The following is a 20,993-nucleotide window of genomic DNA, read 5'->3' as shown; positions in this document are numbered from 1 at the left end:
CGCGAATCCGCTGTCGCGGATTGTTAGGACCGCCGAGATCGTCGCCGAGGTCTCGCGGCCGTGCGCATCGCGGGCAGATTAGACGCGTATCAAGTCGAAGTCCTGAGGTCGGTTTCGCCGCGCGAACTTCGCCGGTGCCCCCCGCAGGGCCACCCGCTGCGATATGCGATACGCGGTCAGTTATCTGCCCTCGTATTAAATCGCGGTGTAATCCAGCGCGCAGCATAATCGCTCGCCTTCGTTCCGGGCGCGCGTTATCGCCTCCGGCCGGTAAGTGACCCAACGGCGGCTCTAGCCGCTGCCTTATCGGCCGGCGACGACGCGGTCGTCGGGCCCGGCCCGTCGTCGCCTCGCCTCGCCCCCCCCCCGCCCCGCTGCGCCTCGCCACGCCGTGCGCGAATATTGCGCGAGATATCGCGGGTTAAGGACCCGCGAACGTCGTGGTGCGAGCGCGCATGGCCTGCGAGCGTCGCTAGTCAGAGGGAGAGAGACAGAGAGGGAGAGGACGGTCCGTACTCGGAGCGACCGCTCGCGGAAACCGGCAGAGAGGAAAAGAAGGATGAGCCGATTGAGGGTAGTAACCTAGAGAGAAATAGGACGATGGGCTCTTGAACCCCCCCCTCCCCCCGAAATCGCGCTTCTTGCCATCGCAGTGTACGAGGCAAGGCGTTTCGAGAACGGTTTCCCCTCCAAGCAAATAGTAATCGCGTCTGAATGGGAGAGTGAGAGAGGGAGGGAAGGAGGGACAGAATATTTCGCAAGCGAAGCTGAAGAGCACGATGCGTTACGCGCAGTCTCGTTTATAATTTCCGGACTCTGGAGTTTTGACGCGCGCGCGCTCGGTGTGTACGAAGGCTTTAAGTTACGCCGCAGGGTTCATCCGCGTCCCTCCCTCGCTCTTCCTCCGCGTCCCTGCTAACCTTCGCGCAACCCTCCCGGTGCAACGAGAAAAATGGAACGTGCGGTGAAACGAAACACTACACTGCATTATTCCAGCCGTGACAGTCCGCAACGAAGGAGGCGGGAGCAAGGAAAAGAGGAAGAGGAGGAGGAGGAGGAGGAGGAGGAGGAGGAGGAGGAAGTCGACGGTCGGGGTCGAAGGGGCGAAAGGTAGGGAAGGGCAAGAAACCGAGAAGGCGCCCAAATTGACGCGTCCCGAGAGAATACTTCCGCCGACATCAATCGAGCCTCTTCTCCTTCCGTAGTCGGCGACTTCAGCCACTATTTCGATCCCGAGGGAGGGAGGCGGAGGAGGAAGAGGAAGACGAGGAGAAGGAGAAGCAGAGGTCGGGGGAGACACAAAGGCGAGCTTGAGAACGGGAATAACTCGCCGGCGCTGTGTTTTGACGCATGCCGTATTTGCGATACTCTTTCTGCGCGCACGCCAGCACGAAGCTCTCTTCGAAGCCCCGAGCTTTCGGTCCCGCAAACTCGCGCAAGCTCGCCGCGTGCGAATCGCCTCGCGGGTTTGCGACATCGAAACTCTCGCTCGGATCATCGGCTCGTGCGAAAGGAACGGAGGAAACGCGGGAACCGGAATGCTAATTATTTATAATTATTAATATAATACGGGAGAAAAGTGCGCGCGAGAGGGAGAGGGAGAGCGAAGGGCACGTAATGAAGACACGAGCTCTCGCGAAGCTTGTTTGATATAAATAATTATCGCGCACCGCGATGTAAATTTTCCACGGGCGCGTCCGTCGCGGCCGGCGCGGACTCGCGGCATTTAATGAAGCATAACGAAAACGCAGTAATTCGCCGCGTATACCGCGACGCGCGGAATGCGGCGTCCATTAATTTCAATCGGAAAACAAACAGAGTCCCGTGACGTGCAGGCGGCAGCGGGAGGAGAAGAAGAGGAGAGAACTCTCTCTCTCTCTCTTGCGCGCGCGCGCGCGCGGGCGCGGATTTCGGATATTCCAAAAACAATGGCGTGCATGACATTCAACCGAGTTCCGCCCTCTGTCGCCGCGCTTAATCGAGTATTATCTTACTTCGCGGATACTTTCCCCCTCCCTTGTGTCTCTACTTCTCGCCTCTTTTTACCCCTCACTCTCTGCCGATCCTCCAATCTTAAAAAAACCGACGGTTGTCAGTTGGACAGGGAGTTCGTGCGAGATCGTCCTCGGGTTGAAAACGCTGAGGCATTCCGCGCGGAAACGCACGTTCACGGGAGAGTTCGGCCGCGACTGACTACGCCGGCCAGCCGGTATCATCCGCGAGCCAATTAATCATCCCCGAATTAATTCGCCTGATCTCGTTAGCCGCACTGACAGAGAATTTAAGCGGCCGTCGAGAAACTTGGCGGTTCGGCCGGAAGGAGGAGAGGCGGAAGCGAAGTGGGAGGGGGGGAGGAGAGCACTGAGCACCTGCTCCCAGGTCACGAACTAGAACTTCGACAAGCCCTAGCCGCGACCCTGGCGACAGCTTCGACGTCGTCGTCGTCGTCGCCGTCGTCGTCGTCGTCGTCGTCGTCGTCGTCGTCGTCGTCGTCGTCGTCGTCGTCGTCGCCGTCCGCCCTCGCCTTCCGCCGCCGTCGGCTCACCGTTTAATTCCTCGGGGCGGCCTTCCGCCATCACCTTTCCTTCCGCCTTCTTCCCCTCCTACTTGCTCGCTCCTTGTATGAGCCGCTTCAGGAAATTCGTGGCTACGTTAATTAACCGTACGCGCCGCTGTTGGAGCGCGCGCGAGTCGGGAGTACGACGAATCGATCGCGATTAAAAGTCCCGCACCGATGTAAACAAACTGCATCGCCGGGAGAGAAGAGGGCGCGGAGGAAGCGGGTGCAGCAGAGCGCGCGAGCGAGAGGGTGATGGGAGGTGGAGGATCGCGTGGAAGAGAGAGAGAGAGAGAGAGAGAGAGAGAGAGAGAGAGAGAGAGGACAAGTCGACGTTGCAGTGCGTTACCTCGCACGGAGGTCGTTGACCGAGGGTGCAGTGAGAATGGGGGGTAACAAGGTGGGTGAGGACACGGAGGGAAGGGAAGAGAACGCGAGGAAGAGAGACAGGCAGAGAGAAGCAGCCGAAGGTTGGTAGGGGCGAGAAAAGAACGGGAGCGACGCAACGGGAGGAAGAGGAGAGGATAGAGAAGAACAGAGAAAGAGAGAGGGAGGAAGGGGGGAGAGAGAGAGAGAGAGAGAGGGTGACACGAGAGAGCGAGAAGCAGAGGGGAAGCGAATGCAAGTGCCGACCGTTGGAGGGGTTCGCGTGCAGTTGCATCGACCGGCGGCTCAGCTGTGCATCTGCACCCCCTTGCATCGCCGCCCTGCCACCCCGACAACGAACCCTCGCTCCGGTGCGGTAGTCCATCGCTCTCTCCTCTTCCACCCCTTCTTCCTCCTCCCACCAGCGTTCATCCTCCTCCTCCTCCTCCTCCTCCTCCTCCTCTCCTCTCCTCTCCTCTCCTCTCCTGCTCTTGCCGTCAAGTTCTCCCCTTGCGTCCCTAGCGACCACCTCACCCTCACCCCTTTCCCTCCAGCCGAGTCTCGCGCCCCTCGCGGCCCGGACCTCGCGCAACCACCGAATCGACGACAGCGTCACGGGGGATGCTGCGCGCCGCTGTGAACGTGACCCTCAAAACTGAGTGTGCATGTACACACCCCCGCCGCGCGGGGGTGGCGCGAGCGCGCGCGCGCTCGCGTTTGCCATTGTGTCGTGTCGTACGTGCGAGCGCGATTGGCGCTAATTAATTAGGACCAATGTGCCGTTCGTCTCCCCGGGATATCTTAACGCAGGGTGTCGTCGGGCGTAGCGCGGCATCTTATCTACCGTGCGTCGCGCTGATGATTCTCTTGATCTCGTCGTCGGCCGATACAAGTCGAACGATGAACGGATAATCCGTCAACGTATGAGATCCGAGAGAGATAGCGAGAGGGTAGTCGGTAAATAGATATAGATAGAGTGATAGATAAAGGGGATGGGCAAGAGAGAGAGAGAGAGAGAGAGCGAGAGCGAGAGAGAGAGAGAGAGAGAGAGAGAGAGGGAGGGTGGGAGAGAGAGGTAGGCAAGAGGGAGAAGCAACGGGAGCGAGTATCGAGCGGCGTGCGCGAGAGGCACACGTAAATATATATTGGGCGAGTGCGAATGTTTTGACGGATTCCGAGATGGACAAATGGACGAAGTGATTTTGTTAGGAACGATTCTCGTTCGTGGTGCCGTGCGTGAAATATCGCCGATGGCTACATTGCTTACATACCCGCGTATTTGCAAGTGCCATCGTCAACATTCCCGCACTCGGCCGATAATTTCCTCCTCAATGTCCGCACGGATCCATCGTCCAAGCGACGCGCCGTTATAACGGGGATGCAACGTCAGCGTCGCGCGCTGTTTATATCGCAGCACCCCCTTTAAACGCAAACGTATCCGCGTTCTGGGCGCGTAGAAGGCGCATGTAGAACGCGGCCATCGGAGAAATCCCATCGACGACGTGTCCGCTCAAGGTACGGTGGGTGCGTGAATGGGGGAGATTGGGCGAGGGGGAGGGGGCACGGCTACTCGAGCGGCTCGATCGCAGCTGTACAAATATCGTAGCGCTTAGACGCACCTCCGGTCCTCGTTATCTGCCTGGCGCGAGGCTGGGCGAGCGGGGAAGGACGGCGCGTTATCAGTCGCGCGGGTAGGTAATAAATGGCCGCGATGGGGTTTAAATCGATATTGAATTTTAAACGCGACACGTTTCAACCGCCAGTGTTTTCCACGTCGTGAAACAGCCGTCGGTTTAAATTAAAATAACAAATGCATGCGCGCGCGCGCTCGCGGTGTGCGGTTCGTATTTTAATGCGTACAGGTCGTTTCAGCCGCGCGAAGTCGTCGTCGCGTCTGCCGGACGGCGCGTAGACTCGCGAGTAGACGGAAATCGCTCGCACACGCAACAAGTCGGTAGAATCCTCCCCCTGCCTCTCTCCTGCCCGCTGTGGAGGGTGTTGTGGAGGAATTGATTCTTCTTATCGACTCGTAATAACGGGGGAATATATGCTGGGCGACACGTGAATCGATCGGCCGCGCACACACACACACACACACACGCGCACGCTGGCCGCGTTATTTCACGTAAAGACGCGCGCGGCACGAGCATTTCGTGCGAACCGGCACGACCAATGTCGTTCGATGACTCGGAAGCCGCGAGTCGCAGCGCTATAGAACGCTCAATCCGCGGAACGACACGTTACGACACAGACGTTGTTCCACTTTCGAAGAATCGATGGAACGAAGAGAGTCGCTCTCTCCCTCGATCTGCTTCCTCCTTGACCCCCGCTTCTTTTCCGTTTCAGTCCTTGTCAATCCGAGTTTCAAGCTCGATTAGCCGGAAGCCTTTCTCATCTCATTAGTATTTTACTATTATTTTTTGTTGTTATTATTTTATTATTGTTGTGTCCGTCATCACACCATTATCTCTAAAATTCCCCGATGAGAAATTAGTCCCTGTTATACGGTCTCTCGTGGCGCGAGTTATTTTAGCCGCGATGAAATCGACGTCGCGCGTCCGATCGTTTTCACGGACTTTAAGAATTTCCGGGGGGCCCGGGGGGTCCAGCCGGGTAATTCAACGCCGATAACCATCATGGATCTCGTCGCCTGCGAGCCGACGAGAACACCCGGTGAGAGAGTTGAGGCCAAAAGAGAGGGAGTAGAGCAGAATAGAAAGATAGAGAGAGAGAGAGAGAGAGAGAGAGCGTCGGCGGCAGCGTCGGTACTCAGAATGCCGTTGCACTCGGTTTACGACCGGCGGACCGGTAGTCTGCTGCATTATACGATATACGACCGTGGCGCTATATCCACGTGTCTGCTCGAGAGTGGAAGAAGGACGGGGAGGGAGGGTGGCGCTGCACCAGTGGTGGCGGACGCGAGATAGTTGCATCGGCAAGACTCGAGAGGGAGGCGGCCTTCGACGACGATTTTCGACGAGCGAATTGGCCATTCGACCGGGACGAGAGATCGGCGAGTATTCCGTTGCGAGCGCGTGCCCCTTGCACCCCCGCCCCCGTCAGCCCCGTGCTTTTCCTCGCCTGTTTTCCCCCGGCGCGTAATTGCATCGGGCGCGACGGATTTCGCGATCCTCAGCGGCGACCGCGTCCGCTCGGCGACGACGCAGCGCACGTTAATGGCTGCGAAGCCGCGGACGTCGACGAAGGGCGAGAGCCGAGGGAATTGATGCCCCGCCGGGTGCTCTAAGAAACGCGCCGTAATGGAAGTTCGCGATGTAATCGTGGAGCCCGAAGTCCCGCGCGGGATGGAGGAGCGAGCTCGTTTCCTTTCCCGCCGCTCCTTGAGACATAGGTGAAATCTTTTGTCGAGTGGACGTTGAATTGTATGGGCAGGAGGGAATGGGGAGAAGAGAGAGAGAGAGAGAGAGAGAGAGTCTCGGCAAATTGAAGGAACGCTGGCGCGGCCCGACGTGAAGTATTCGCGCGTTGCTCTATAATCCGCAATAGGAAGAGGAAGGAAAGAAAGGTAAGCGTGTATCCTTGATACTTCTCGTCGAAAAAATCGGTCATACCGGGTGAAAAAGAACAGCGACGCGCGAACTCGAGCCGTGTCCGCCGCGAATGTACAAAGTCGGCGAAAGGAAGACTCGCGAGGCTTTTGCCCCGACGAGTCGTCGCCGCAGGACGTGTCCAGTTTTCAGCCGATAGGGAAATTTATTCGCCGAGTAGTATCAGAAAAGTACAAAAATTTTCCTCTTACATGACGCGGATGCGTAGCGAGAGTCTTGGCGTTTGGAGAGGAGACCTCGTAACCTTCCTCTCCGCAGACTTTGCGAGAACATGAACGTGATAAAACAAGAGCGTGAATATAATAAGACGAGGAGAGACAAACCGAGGTAGAACCGGGAACGCAATCGCAGAGGAGAGGAAGACGCGCGCGGTTCGGCGGTAGCACGAAGAATGAATTTCCGTAGATTTTTCCGAGACGGCACAGCCGCGCCGCGCCGCGCCGAAAAGTGAAAAGAGCGCGTTCGTCAACGAACGACGCGATAATAATCCCGTGAACGTCGAAAGATTCCCCACGATGACACGGCTCGCGGCTCGCGGCTCGGTGTCACCTCGAAGACGATCATTCGCCGGCTGCGGGGATACGCAGTATCCATGACAACGTGCGCGACGTGTACCGATGTGCCGCGTTTGCACTCGCCGCGAACGATGGGGTAGGTCAACGCACGGTTTGTCGCTTGGCAACCTAACAACCTACCTACCTACCCCGCGACCGACTGCATCCCGAGGACTAAACCTAGCCCCTCTTGGCGTTTCTTCTCTCCTTTCCTCGTCTTTTTCTTTTTTTAATCAGCGCCTTTGTCCTGCCGTTCGATTGTCTGTGCGTTCCGTGCGACGGGAGAGAGCTCGACAGCGCGACCGCGACGGGCGGCCAGAGGGGGGGGAGGGGGACAGGGGAGCCTGAGGTTTGACGGGCCGGAGGACCCCAAGTGGAAGATCGTCCGCTCATGAAAGTCGCATCTTCGGCTCGATTCATCCGGCTGGTATTCTCTCGGTCTCCCGAAGCGACGTGCGACGTGCGACGGATTATTATCGCGGGCGGAGGAACGTCGCGACTGTTCGTTCGATTCGGAGGAACGAGTCTCGTCGTGCCGGCCGATACGTAGGCGCGCGTTAATCGCTTGCGTAAGGCTTCGATGTAATTAAAGGCCGGCGAATTCTCGCGAAGTGAATTAATCAGCGACCGTGAATAATTCACACGGACGCGCTTGTAAACGTGGCGCGGCGTGCGCGTAATTTTCGCGAGCGCCCCGTGCTCGTCGCTTCGATTAAATGGAATCCGCGAGGGAATATTATATCGACGCCGGAGCTCGGCCGATGGAGCTTATATCGCGCTTGGCCGCGGTTCGCGATATTGTCGAATCTGGCTGGGAAACAAAAGTGCCTAGTAGGTGGCCGCGTGGGCCGGCGGTGCAGGAATTGGGTTAAACTGCGAGCAATTATGACAGGATATGATTTAGCCTGGCTTTCTTAACCGCCAATTTCTGCGCTGTGCACGCCAACGGCTATCCGCACGCCACTCCGTGTCGGTGGCCGACCGGTCAGGGCCGGCCTTTGACACGTATTCTCCGGCAGAACGCGTATGCATGGTGTCTTTCTTTCTCTCCCCGTCTCTCCCTATCTCTCCCCGTCTCTCCCCGTCTCTCCCTGCTTCTCTGTCCCTCCCCGTTTCTCCCTGTCTCTCCCTGTCTCTCCCTGTCTCTGCCTTTTTCTTTCCGTCTCTTCCTGCGTCTCCTTGTCCCTCCTTGTCTCTCCCTGTATTTTTCTGTCTCTTTTTGTCTCTTCCTCATTTGCCAAGAAAAATCATCCGGTCGACTTTTCGTGCCGCGAGAGATCTCAAAAAAGGGAAGATAAAAAATAAATTATCACTGCGTACAAAGTTACAATATGAAAGAATACCAAAATTATGATTTTCCGCCAAGAAAGGAAAATTCTGTGTTTTTTTACAGATTCGAAAAATGAGTGTCCCCCGCAATTCACAGTTCTATGATAACGTTGATCGACGATGCATTCGCGTCGTCATAAGGTATCGCGAATTAATCGCGCACATTATTTCGTCGTGTACAAACGAATTCCTGTTTATTAATTCCAACGGGAAGCTCGTAGTGAAGCTCACGCTCGCGTTAACACCGAGGTAAAGCGGATTGCGGAATAACGGCGGGCAGAAATTCGCGCGGCCGAATTTCTGCGTGATAAAAGTACGATCCGCGACGGCGGCGCGAGAGGTGGAATTTTAATATTTCCGAAAAGCGACGTGGCTCTCGCGTCACAATGAATTCAACGCCGTCCGATGCGTATTCGCCCGTATAGCCGAGCTATCGTCTGTTATAATCGTATATGCATTATTCCGTCGCGTATAAACAAAACTCCCCGTTCATCAGCTCTAACAGCTCGCACAAAACCGTGATTTCGCTCGCGAATGCTCGAGTAAGACGACCAGTCGCCTTGGCGAGGAAGAGGCCGGAGGGAGGGAGCGTTATTGCTCAGCTGGCAGCGCGGAACATACGAGATCGTCATATCCGCGTCCCCCCCGTCGCTTGACGAGGGTATGATAAATTTCTCTAACCGCGCACGCACGAACGCGCGCGATTACGTGTCCATCTGTCCCGTCGCGTGTTGTGCCGCGGCGCATTTCGCACGTACGCACAACGCGCTGCCGACCGGCGACGGCAATGTCGACGAGACAGCTGTGCCCTCCCCCGCTCGCCTCTTCAGCCACGTGGTCGTGTCTTTTTTCGCGAAACTTACGATTCCATCGAAAGTGACAAAGTGTGGCTATTATTAGCCGGGTAAGCAAGACGCAAGACGCGAAAGCGCAGCGAAACGCCGGGATTTTCTGTTTCGACGGGCTAACGAGGCGAAGCGCGGCGTGGCGCGGCACGACGCGACGCGACGCGACGCTACCATATTTTCGCGCCCGGCTGCGCTCTGTCGTAAAAGAGATTTATCCCCCTCGCCCCTTCTGCCCTCGTCTCATCCGCTCGCTCGACTCAGCGGCCGTTGTTGTTTAGGAATTTATTTCGCTCTCGCACGGCTTGCGCGACTGTCGAAAATGTGCGCGCGGTAAATCATTACCCGCTCCGCAGCCTCTCGTCCTTCCCGAGGAGGAAGCTGCGACGCGAAGGAGTCGTTCGCCCGACGAGATGTGTGAACGTTGATCTCCTCCGATGAGTCTGATACGTGCGTCGCGTCACATATATCGCTAGTTTACGCGCGATATTCTTCGGTTTTCCAGCGCGGATTTCTTCTCGTAGGGCTCGAGACTTTGGAAGCGTCGACGCGCGCGAGCGAAGCGTGCGCGACGACCCGAGCATCCGCGAGAACTTCGAAGGCTGCGGCGGACGCTTAATCCTATGTGAGATTAGACGCAACTGGCCGCTTATGCGCGCTTTTCGGCTTAATTATAGAAAGCGAGCGCGCGCGCTCGCTACTCGACTCGACTCGACGTAGTCGGCCCGCGAAATTACACGCTGCGGCAGAGAAAAAGGGAGAGCAGGCGACAGAGAGAGAGAGAGAGAGAGAGAGAGAGAGAGAGTCACGTGCGCTCTCACGCGAGCACGGAGCGACGGTTTCCGCGTACGTACGACGTACCCGCCGGCCCGTCGTTCGCGCGGCTTCCGGTAGCGCGTAAGAAATGCGACAGCGCAATCTCCGCGAGACTGCAATGCCTCCGGCCGACGCTGTATCGATGGAATTCCGATTCGGAGCGCGTCGTTACGTCGCGCTGTTTTGCAGCCGTGATTAATTAGCCTCGTCGTCCCGCCCTGCCGGTATCGCCGCGCGACGCGGCGCGGCGTACTCGAGATAAAGAGGAGAAGCGGAGAAATTGATCCCGACGTGCGTCGTCGCCGAGGCGGCGAGACTCTAGCGCGCGATCTCGCGATTCTCCGAAGGATCCACCGTCGAATCTCTCGCGAGCGATCTCACGCAACGTCGAGCGACTCTCTCTCTCTCTCTCTCTCTCTCTCTCTCTCTCTCTCTCTCTGCCGTGCGACGACCGATCGGAAAATAATCCGGCGGGCACGACCGTGCGCCGGTCGATACTCGGAATTCTCGCCGGCCGGGATGTGGGGAGAGCAGCACGACGCGAATCGTGAAATCTCCGAAGGGATGACAATGGCCTGGGGGGGAGGCGGAGGCGGGGGCGGGGGCGGGAGTGAGGGAATCAGGTAACTCCCGTGTGTGACGAAAGAAAAGTCCCACGATCAGCCCGCGAGGTCGCACCGGAAGCGACCGGGGACTGTTCCTTCCTCTCGACAGCCAATCCCGCTATCTTACGTTCACTTTGTAACCGATCGATCGTCTCGCTCTCTCTCTCTCTCTCTCTCTCTCTCTCTCTCTCTCTCTCTCTCTCTCTCTCTCTCTCTCTCTCTCTCTCTCTCTCTCTCTCTCTCTCTCTCTCCCTGTCTCTCTCCCTCCCTCTTACCTCCTGCGTCGCACCCATTCTCGCCCTGCATCGGCCGCGTCTTAAATCCCTTTTTTCCTCTCTCTCTCTCTCTCTCTCTCTCTCTCTCCCTCTGTCTGTCTCTCCTTCTCCCTGCGGCTTGCCGCTGCGTTTCTTACCGCGTGATCGCGCATGCACCGTGCTCTCTCGGACTCGTCAGATTAAATTCGAAACAGCCTGTAAAGCGTCAGCGGCGTGTGTTTTGTGTAGTTTGGAATACGTGTAGCGCAGAGTGCGCGCCGTGAGGTCAACGACCTGTCTACGCTGTGAACACACAAACACACGTACGTTTCCTCTCTCTCTCTCTCTCTCTCTCTCTCTCTCTCTCTCTCTCTCTCTCTCTCTCTCTCGCTCTCTCCCATGCGCGAACACACGTACACACAAATACACCGATACATACTCGTACAGCTGTGCGCTTCTCCGACAGATGGAGCTGAATCCTCTCTCTCTCTCTCCCTCCCCCTTCCTCACCCCTATCGCTCTCTTTCTCCCTAGAGCTCTCCTTTCCTCTCCTGCACGCTCTCTTGCTCTCTTTCCTCCCTCTCTGCTCGCCCACCCCACACCCGCTAGTAAACCTATCCTAGACTACACCGCATAGACCAGCGCGCACGTCGGAGTCCCGGCGCGGGCGATATTCCTCTAACGAATATTTCTAGACGAAACGCGGATGCAGAAATCGAGAGAGAAAGAGAGAGAGAGAGAGAGAGAGAGAGAGACAAAGAGGGAAAAGCGTGCGTTACGTTACGAGATGCACAATCGGCCGCGTATTAGTGCCGTGCACGATGCGCGTATCACGGGGCGGTTGTGCTCCTCACAGTGGTATCTCCTTCGATCTGGCCGGCCGACATGCAGGACGACGCATCCTGAGCCTGCCACCGATGGCGAGACGCGGCCGCGTACGCCGAGACGCACGCTTGGTGCGTCTCCCGGAACGAGCATTCGCGCGAGAGCGCAAGTAAGAGAAGCGGAAGAAAGTTTCGCGGAAAGCAAGCAAGCAGATCCTCCATGTCTGCTTTGCGACTGCTGTGTCTCTCGTTTTCCAGCGGGTATTCGGGAAAATGGAAGCACGAGCTCGTAAGAGCCTCTCTCTCTCTCTCTCTCTCTCTCTCTCTCTCTCTCTCTCTCTCTCTCTCTCTCTCTTTCCTTCTTTCCTTCCCCTCTCCGTCGCGGCTTCCGCATGTTGTTCCCGGAGAGGCTTAAAGCGGCAAGCACCGTGCATCAAGAGCAATCTGCACAACCGAGCGATCGTTTGGCGTTTATTCGTATTGTGCGGATCTAACGAGCAGGAAGGCGCGCGAGAGGATAAAGCCGAGGAGCGAGCAAGAGGGGTAATCTGGTTTCGTCGCGAGGGGCAGAGACGGTGCATCGCGTCTGGCTCGTTTTTTTTTTTTTTTTTTTTTTTTTTTTCAAGAACGCTGGAGAATTGAGCAACGTGAGAGGGCGATAGGAAGGGAAGGGAGGGAGGGAGCGGTCGATGGAAAATCATTGCTTTTCGTGGCGACACGTCGCGTCGTCCTCCCTCTTGCTCTCGCTCGCTCGCGTGGTCATTATGCGCGCGGGAAAGCGCCTGATTTTCCGCAGGAGCGCCCTTTTTCGTCGCGTCCGATCCCCGAAAGGTCAATCTCGCGCTCTCGTTCACTCGTAATTCCACGCGCAACGCGTACCACCTGTCGCGCACAAAACCGCCTTCAGCTTGTCCGCCGGCCAAGAGGCAAATATTTTTACCGCCGTTCGTTTTACCGCGCCTCCTCCGCCTCCGTTCCTCTTTCTGTCGGCCTCTCTTTCCGCATCGTCGCACGTGCGTGCGCTTGGAGGAGTCACGATAAAGCGCGACATTCGAAAACTCGACGCAACGCGGTCGCTCGCAGTAACGATGAAATCCCTCGCTCACGATTCGATCGACGACTCGTGACTCGATTATCCTATTCTTTGCTCGCCGACCTTCCGACGATTAAGCAATTCGCCCGGCCCCGTTGCTGCGAAATCGCGTTCCCAGGCGTCGGCTCGCCGCGGACGCAGCCGTGAGGCGTCGTCCAGCGGACTCGTCGAGTCCGAGAGAGCGGCGCGTCCGGTAATCGCCGAGTCGAAACGGCCGCCGCCGCCGCCGCCGGTATTAATCGGCGATCGGCCGCAGACGCGGCGTCTGCCCCGCCAGACATCGTCGTTGCACGTCGCGTCGGAGGCGCAGCGTGCGCGGCGGTCCATCAGAACGCCATCGGAACGTAGCAACCCGCCCATCTCATAATCATTCAGGTCCTCGACCTGTCCTCTCCTCTCCTCTCCCTCCCTCCCGGCCTCCCTCCCACCGCCCTTCCCTCCCGCCGCTCGCGTCCTCCCGCCACCTTCTCCCGCCGCCTCAGTTCTCCACCTCATTCTCGCCTTTCGTCCGCGTCCCTCCGCGGGAGGCTTCGTCGCGACCTTCGTGGCCCTGTCGCGAGACCTATCTCAAGATGTCGCGAAGAGCAAGAGGTGACCCTCGCTCGTCCTGCCGCCCGCGAGTCTTCGACGTGGACCCACGACCTACCAGCGACGTGGTGGTCGACGTCGTCGTCGTCGTCGTTGTCGTCGTCGTCGTCGTCGTCGTCGTCGTCGTCGATGTACCACGACTTGAGGGTCCACGAAGATTCACGAGGTGCTGCGGGGACGCACGAGAGTGGCGATCTTTCTCTCGCTCCTCTCGCTTCCGGAGGAGGACCAGGGCGCACGTGCGCGCGATGCAACGTCGACGACCAAGAGGTGGTGGTGGCGGCGGCGGCGGCCGGTAGTGGTGGTGATGATGGCGATGGTGGAGGGCAGAGGCAACGGTGGAAGCAGAGGGCGAGGGAGAAGAGAGAGGACGGGAGGGAAGCAGAGGGAACACCCTGTGATAAGACTGAGACGGATCTATGCGGCGGTCTATGCGCAGGACGAGGACATCGGCGTCGGTGATGCGGTTCGGCGAGCGGCGCAGGACGAAGAACATAGCGAGAGAGAAAAAGAGAGGACGGGAGAGGAGAAAGAGATAAAACGAAAAGGAAGAGAGGGGAGCAGAGAGTGAGAGAGAGAGGGGGGGCCTGAAAATCGACTGGCCGTCGCCGCGTGCACATTCGTCGCGTTTTCACGGTCAGGCTTTATCGATCGGCGGACGGCGCGGTGGGAGGGCGAAGGAGCGGAAGGAAAGGAGTTTCGGAGTGCATCGGGAGGACGTTGAACCCGGGCCTTTTGGCAGCCGCGGCGCCCATAATGCAGCGATTGTGTCGCGCGCGCTCCCTCCCGTCCTCCTCTCTACTTCGTGATTCCCGCAGTCGTTCTCCGGGCACTGCAGCGCGCATGGGCTCTTTCTCTCTCTCTCTCTCTCTCTCTCTCTCTCTCTCTCTCTCTCTCTCTCTCTCTCTCTCTCTCTATCAACGAAATTTCGTCGGACCTTTCCTCTCTCGTACGGACAGCAGCTGGACATTTGGATTTTTTATTTCGCGATACGCGAGGCCGATACGTGCGGCTTAACGAGCGTTCGTTTCTCATTCCCTCGCTCTTTCTCCTCTTTCTCTCGTCGTCTCCGCCCCGCTGCCGCCGACGACGTCGTCGTCGTCGTCGTCGTTGCACTTCGCGCACAACTCTGTTGGCGTAGGTCGTCGATTCGAGTGTCATTTCGCGGCGAGGTAACGAGGCACTCGTTCGACGCCGGAATAAGAATGGAATGTCGCGGGGGAGCGAGTGATCGTCGAATCGGTTCGGCGATTATAGCAGGGATTGCGCTGGCGGGATTAAATCTTTGTGTTATCGGCGCGTGCGATTGAGCTTGCCTCGGCTCTTTTCCGCGTCCGACTATAATTGCATGGTCGGGAGAGTCTCGTCCATTCATTAGTTTAGACTCGATACTTTGGCGAACAGGCCGCGGTCGTTTTCAGACTTACTTAGCGGGTATCGGCGAATCGCGCGCTCGATCGTCACGACGAGCAGCGGCGAGAGCGCGACCCCACCGGGTGACTCCGGAAAGAAATGGAAAGAATCGTCATGCGAGCACGGTCGCTGCTCAATCTCTTCGGCCGAACAAACGATCCCGGCAACGGCAATGCCGAACGCCGCGCGTTATTGCAAAGATCTGCTTTTCGGCGCGTTCACGCCCTTGGTGTGGTTTTTCCGCGCGCGCCCTGAGGCGAGGAGAGCGAGAGACGAGAGGACGCGCGTAGGGTGGAGAAAGAGAAAGAGAGGGTATGAAAGAGGGGGGAAGGGCTGGAGGGGGACGCATGTGCGAGCAACAACGATGTATTTCGGTGCAGCGCTCCATACACCGCGTGGAGGTCAATGCCCGTCCTTACTCCGGCCCAAGGAAGGAGCGGGAGGGCGGGAGGGTTGGCGGGAGTAACGGGCAAAGGGGGGCACTCCACGGCCGCGAGGGAGGGGCGGCAGGGCGGAGGGCGTACAAGCGCGGAGTGGAAAAAAATGAACAAACATCCAGCAAGATGGAGAGGAAGAGAGAGGAGAAAGAGGGGGAGGAAGGGAGAGGGGGGAGAGGGAGAGAAGGAGAGAGAAACTGAGGAGCGCCCCTGGTGCACTCTTTTCTCTTCCTCCTCCTCCTCCTCTCTCTCTCTCTCCTCTCTCTCTCTCTCCTCTCTCTCTCTCTCTCCGGTCGTCACTCTTCCGCGACTATCCTTCAGCTTCGTTTTACGATGCAACGGCGGACTTCTTACTCCCCGAGCGATTTCCTTAACGTCAAAACTCGAAGTCGAGTATTTCTTTCTCTCTCTTCTTTCCTAAGCCCTTTCCCTCCCTCTTTCCTGTTTGTCCTCTCTCGCAAGTCCGGAGAGCGCGAGACTTATTTCGAGAGGCCGCGCGTCTATAATAAGGGCTCTTTGAGATCGATGCGCTAATTCCGCATGTGTGCTTCCGCGTCCAGATATTCGCGCGGCCGCGCTCGCTCGCTCGCTCGCTCTCTCTCTCTCTCTCTCGTCGTGTTTCGCCATACATTTATTTTTATTCCTCATTATGTAAACTTTTGACACGCTGCCAAGCGTGTTGTTGCCGGTGATTCACACGCGCCACCGGTGCGTCCTCTCTCTCTCTCTCTCTCTCTCTCTCCTCTCTCTCCGCTCGCTCTCTCGCTCGCTCGCTCTCTTCCTCTCTCCGGGAGGCGTATCGGCGTAGCTCGCGGCGCTCGCGATATCTTACATGTTGCACTCCGTCGTGCGCCGCTCGCGAGGTGCTTTTCCGAGCAAACACCGCGGACCCTCTCCGTCGTTCCTCGCCGACGAGCGGCTCCTATCGCTCGTTTGCGCGCACGCGAGGTGTACTTAAAAGTACGGCGGCTGTAATTCACGTGCAACGACTCCGCATAGGGACTGCACAACCGCGCCACGTACGCACCCTGCGTGCGATCAGGACTTGCGCCGGTTGCTCGCGAGTTTTACACGCGCCCTCGAATACCCGTGTATCGCGTAGCGATAGGGAATTTCGCAAAATTCCTAAAGTCGCGAGCCTCACCCCTTCGAACCCTTCGAACGGCCAATTCGAGATTCTGTCCTCAGCGGAAGCCTCTCGTCGTGCACGATCCTGCGACGGAATCGCGTTGTTCTGTCATAATCGCGGGAACAGGATAAAGTCTCAGTCGTTATTCGCCGGTGGCTGACGTTACGTCTGAAATCTCGCCGGCCGCGCGTGGCCTCTCTCTCTCTCTCTCTCTCTCTCTCCTTCGCGCACGCAACTCGTCGATAACGCCGCTGTTGCCGCGTCAGGAAGAGAGGAGACGCCGACACGCGGGCGGACGCCTTGATCCTTGGACCAAAGGGTACGACGAACACGTAGCAGACTGGTTGCTCATGCAACATTGATCAGACATTACGGGCGGTGTCGGTCGGTCGGCCGGTCGTCGGCTGCGGCGGTGGCGGCGGCGGCGGGGCAGACGGGGGCAGCACGACGGCAAGAGACACGGGAGGTGACGGGGGGTATATACGATTACCGACACGCCAAAGGTGCGCACTCCGTACGTGTACATATCATTTTATGCCTTGTAAATGCAGCTACGTCTGCGCGTCTGTAAAAGCGTACCCGGCCGCGAAAGCCTGCCGGCATTTTAAGCCCGCCCGATGTCGAGCGCCGGGGGGAGGGGGGAGGGTCCGCGCTTATCTATCTTTCAGTTTCGGGGACGTGCGGCTTCAATCCCTTTCCCCTGCGCTTCTTCCCCTCCGCTGTGTGTCGAAAGAGCGAAAATTAAGCGGCATCAGACAGCGGATCTTTTTTGCCCCTCCCTCGCTCTTTCACCCCCTCGCCGACAAGCGGCTCAATTTTTTTCCCGCTAACGCGAGTTTGTCTCCGCGGGATGTTAATTTGTAGTTTCACTCGTCGTGAGATATTTTACGTCGCTCGAATTCGCCGCTGAATTTGTACCCCCTTCCCCCCCCCCTCCTCCTTGTCCTTGTCATTCTGGCAGAACTTGGCCCTACCCTTCCCCGAATTCATCGCGGAGTTTGTTGTTAATGCGACAGCTGGACGTTCCGTCGGGCCGCCCGTCCTCTCGCAGCATCCCCCGATGCACGGAGGAGAAGCCGCGTGGAGACGACGACGATGTAAGGGCGAGCGTAAAGGCGGTGCACGTTTTACCCCTCAGCCTCTCGACGTGTAATCCGTGGAACGCGTTGTACAAAGGACGGCCGTGTCAACACGAAGGACTAACGACATGTTTTAGCGTCTTGCGCTCTCCTCTCTCTCTCTCTCTCTCTCTCTCTCTTTCTTTCTCTCGTGCGCACCTCGTTATTCTCATGGCTGTTTACGCAACGGACGTGTCAATATCGAAATAGCGAGCGAACGTAAAAGGAAGGGAGACGTCGGCCGCGCGTTGATATTCGCGCGTCGGCGAATTAAAACGGAGCACCGCTGGGAAAACAAAGCGCGGCCGCGGCGCGCGCCGCGTTTTCTCGCGTGCGGCGCCGCGAGCCACGCGAATGAAGATGGAAAGGCATATATTTAAGCTGTTACATCCTCGACGACGTCCCTCTGTTCCCCCCCTCTCTCTCTCTCTCTCTTCCACAAGTTCTCCCTACCGCTCTTCCCCGCGCGCGCACGAGCGACCTATCGACTTCACTCTCATTTATCGTCGCCGTTAACCCACTGACACGGTGAACCGAAGTATCCTTCTCTCCCGCGTTCCCTTCTTTTTCATTCGCTCCTTCGACTTCAGCCGGCGTCGCGTCGGCGATCGCGTCCGCATGCGCCGAATCGAATCGAACATCGAAAGCGGCGCGAACTTCTCGCGAGAGAACGGAAGCGATGTCGCTCGAGAGACGCGTGTCAACTCTCGCGGCAGCGAGTGGAGATGACAGAGAAAGAAAGGGGGAGACAAAATCGCGAACTTATCCTCGGCGACAAGATGAACCGGACGAGCGGTCGGAAGTCAAAATTGACACAGTCTCGATAGAAACCGCGCTTCCTCATCGGCGCATGCGCGCGCAATTTTCATGCGCCTTCTAAAATTTGAATACGGAACGCGCCAAGGAGGATCGCAGAGGAACCTCGTTCGGCTTCCAAGGGAAGGGGCGCGAGAGGGAACGAACGCACGGTCGAGTCACGGAATTTTTCGCGGCAAGCGCCGGCTCGCCGAGTCCGTGGAAAATTTAGACGCGCCGGCCGTGTCTCTCCTCGCGCCTCTTTCGTGTGCAAATTTGGGCCAGGTCCTCGGCGAGGTAAGAAGCGGCTCTCCGAGAGTGACGGCGCTTCGCGGCGCGCCGCGCCGCGCCACGCCGAGAGACCGTCGTCCTCGCGCGGCTCTGTCGTCGGGCCGACGTGCGGACGTGAAACTATTTTCGAACTGGTTCCCCGTGGGAGCGAGGATTAGGAAGCCTTAGACGGGGATGAATTATGAAGCCGGGAAGCTCAGAGCGACGGAACGCGCCGTGGAAATCTCGGCGCTCGCTCGCTCGCTCGCTCGCTCGCTCGCTCATAACGCACTTCCTCGTTAATGGACGGATTTACGCGACGTGCAAATGTGACTTCGCGATCCGACAATCGCAACATTCGCGGCGCTGAAGATACGCTCGGAGACGCGCCAAGCGTGTGCGTGTGCGCACGCGTGTGTATGTGTGTGTGTGTGGATAGGAAGGTAGTCGTGACACGCGCTGACGTTTCGCGGAAAATTAATCAATCGCGGCGGCGAAGCGAGTGGCGACGGTTTTAAACGTTCCCGCGCGGCCCTCGCAGCTTTCATCCCCGCAGCTTGCAGCGCGGTCGTTGCCTCGATTACAGGGTGTAATTAAAGCCTGCGCAGGTCAATTTTGCGATACGATCGCGAGTAATTGAATTTTGGCCGCGGTGGTCTTTGAAGAAAAATACATCGGGCGAGCGCGGCAGCTTCGATGGGTTTCTCAAAGGTGTCGCGGCCGAATTCGTTTTTGTGGCAGCACTTCGAAGTATGCAGATGTGTAGATGATACAAAGAACCGTGGCGGTTACTTGGCGGAGTGAACGAATTGTTTGTGATCAGATTATTCAGTCCACATTTTTCTGTGTCACAAAATCCATCAAGACTTTTGCACTCACCCAGCATTTCGCAGCGTCCAACTTTTTTTTATATTTTCCCGTCCTAAATACAATCTATAGACATTTCTTCGTGATAATTTCACGCAATTATATGCGCGCGCGTAAAATATCCCGAGTCAAAATTCTACATTGACCCCCTCCACGTTGACCCACGTGACCGCGTCACAAACCCGGAAGTCGAGTGCAAAAACTGCCCCTTCTCATAATCGGTTTGTCTTTTGCAGGCCTTGCGGACCCGGAGGACATGATCGCTGCGCATCGAAAGACATTAGAAGCTAGTCCCGATATGCAATAACCTCGGGAAAAAAGCGCAGGAAACGTCGGCAGGTTGAAAGTGGCGCTTGCTGAGCGTTTTGAAGAACACGTTGACTGTTGCGATTTCTCCGCCGACGAGATCACGTGCGCGCCATTGATTGGCGGGCGACGATGGCTGACTAGTGGGGCATGATTTGGCCCTTTTTGCCCATTGTTGTCGAGCTCCCGGACGCCGGGGTACCTACTCCGTGACCCGAGTCATTACGTTTCGGGGCGACGCGTGGCGCCGCGCCGGCCGCGCCGCGAGCCACGTGCGTCGTTGAGTTACTTTCGTCCTTTCGCGTGGACTCTCAGGATTTTTCACCGGGCGGAATCACGTTTCTTAACGCGTGTTCTTCTTCCGAGCGAATCGTACTTACGCGCGTGTCAGTGTCAGTGACATGATGGAGGACTCGAAGCAGCGGGATGCTGGACCTAGGAGTCAGGACGCAGGACGCAGGACGCGACGATACATCATATACTACACTAGGTATGTGGAATTATTTGTTGCATAGAACGCTTCCGATTACTCGGAGCGGACATTTGACGGTCTCACTCAGAATGAGGAGGCACCCGAGTCGAAATTTAGGCCAGCACTCGTAGCTTGTCATCGTGTTACAAACGATTAGAGAATTATAGATTTATGAATTTCAGTCATCCCCTTTAGCTGCATCTATTTTACACCGGCAAGAAATATCGATCGAAACAGTTGAGCGGTCCGTGCATACGAATCTGTCACTGACAAAAAAAGGTCTTAAATAATTCACAGCTACGAATACCGGTCTTGAAATGTAAGGTGAATCTCGCAAGTGTCGAATTTACGTTTAATAATGCTGTTTACGTGCTGCGCGTATTTTGTTTTGTATCGCTTTTTTCCTACCTGTACTTGACCTTGTGTTACCGTAAGGAATCCGAATTTAAGTCTCTCCGGATATAAACATTCGCAGCATTATTGGCGACATGTTGATACAACTGTCCTTATCTTTGCCCTTACAGCCTCTTTCAAATGTGGAACTCCTTCGGAGAGAAAAGAAAAAAAGAGAAAGATTGTGAGAATAAAAGTTTTTCGTTTTCATCATTTATACCCCTTGACCCCTATTAATTATTTGATATTTGCTTTCTCCTATTTGTTCCATCTGTATTAGTACGCACAATACAAGTACACAAAAAACTACACAATCTATGCATAAAATTTACAAGAGTCACACAATCGATATACATCGATGTATTAAGATTTAAATCTCCATAATTACACACT

General features: G+C 56.8%; 1 protein-coding gene across 1 annotated transcript in view; it reads left to right on the top strand.

Moving 5' to 3' along the window:
- LOC112589522 (uncharacterized) overlaps window positions 1-19,918 on the top strand; it is a 127,974-nt gene extending 108,056 nt beyond the window's left edge. The window contains exon 5 of the mRNA XM_025303219.1: window positions 19,666-19,918. Within this exon, the coding sequence (XP_025159004.1) occupies window positions 19,666-19,736 (71 nt within the window). The 3' untranslated portion in view covers window positions 19,737-19,918. The remainder of the gene's footprint in view (window positions 1-19,665) is intronic.
- The last annotated feature ends 1,075 nt before the right edge of the window (window positions 19,919-20,993 follow it).

This window comes from Harpegnathos saltator, unplaced genomic scaffold (genome assembly GCF_003227715.2).
Source record: "Harpegnathos saltator strain DR-91 unplaced genomic scaffold, Hsal_v8.6 scaffold538, whole genome shotgun sequence".
Classification (NCBI taxonomy): Eukaryota; Metazoa; Arthropoda; class Insecta; order Hymenoptera; family Formicidae; genus Harpegnathos; species Harpegnathos saltator.
Note: the sequence above shows the minus strand (reverse complement) of the source record. Positions and strands in the feature narration are given on the sequence as shown.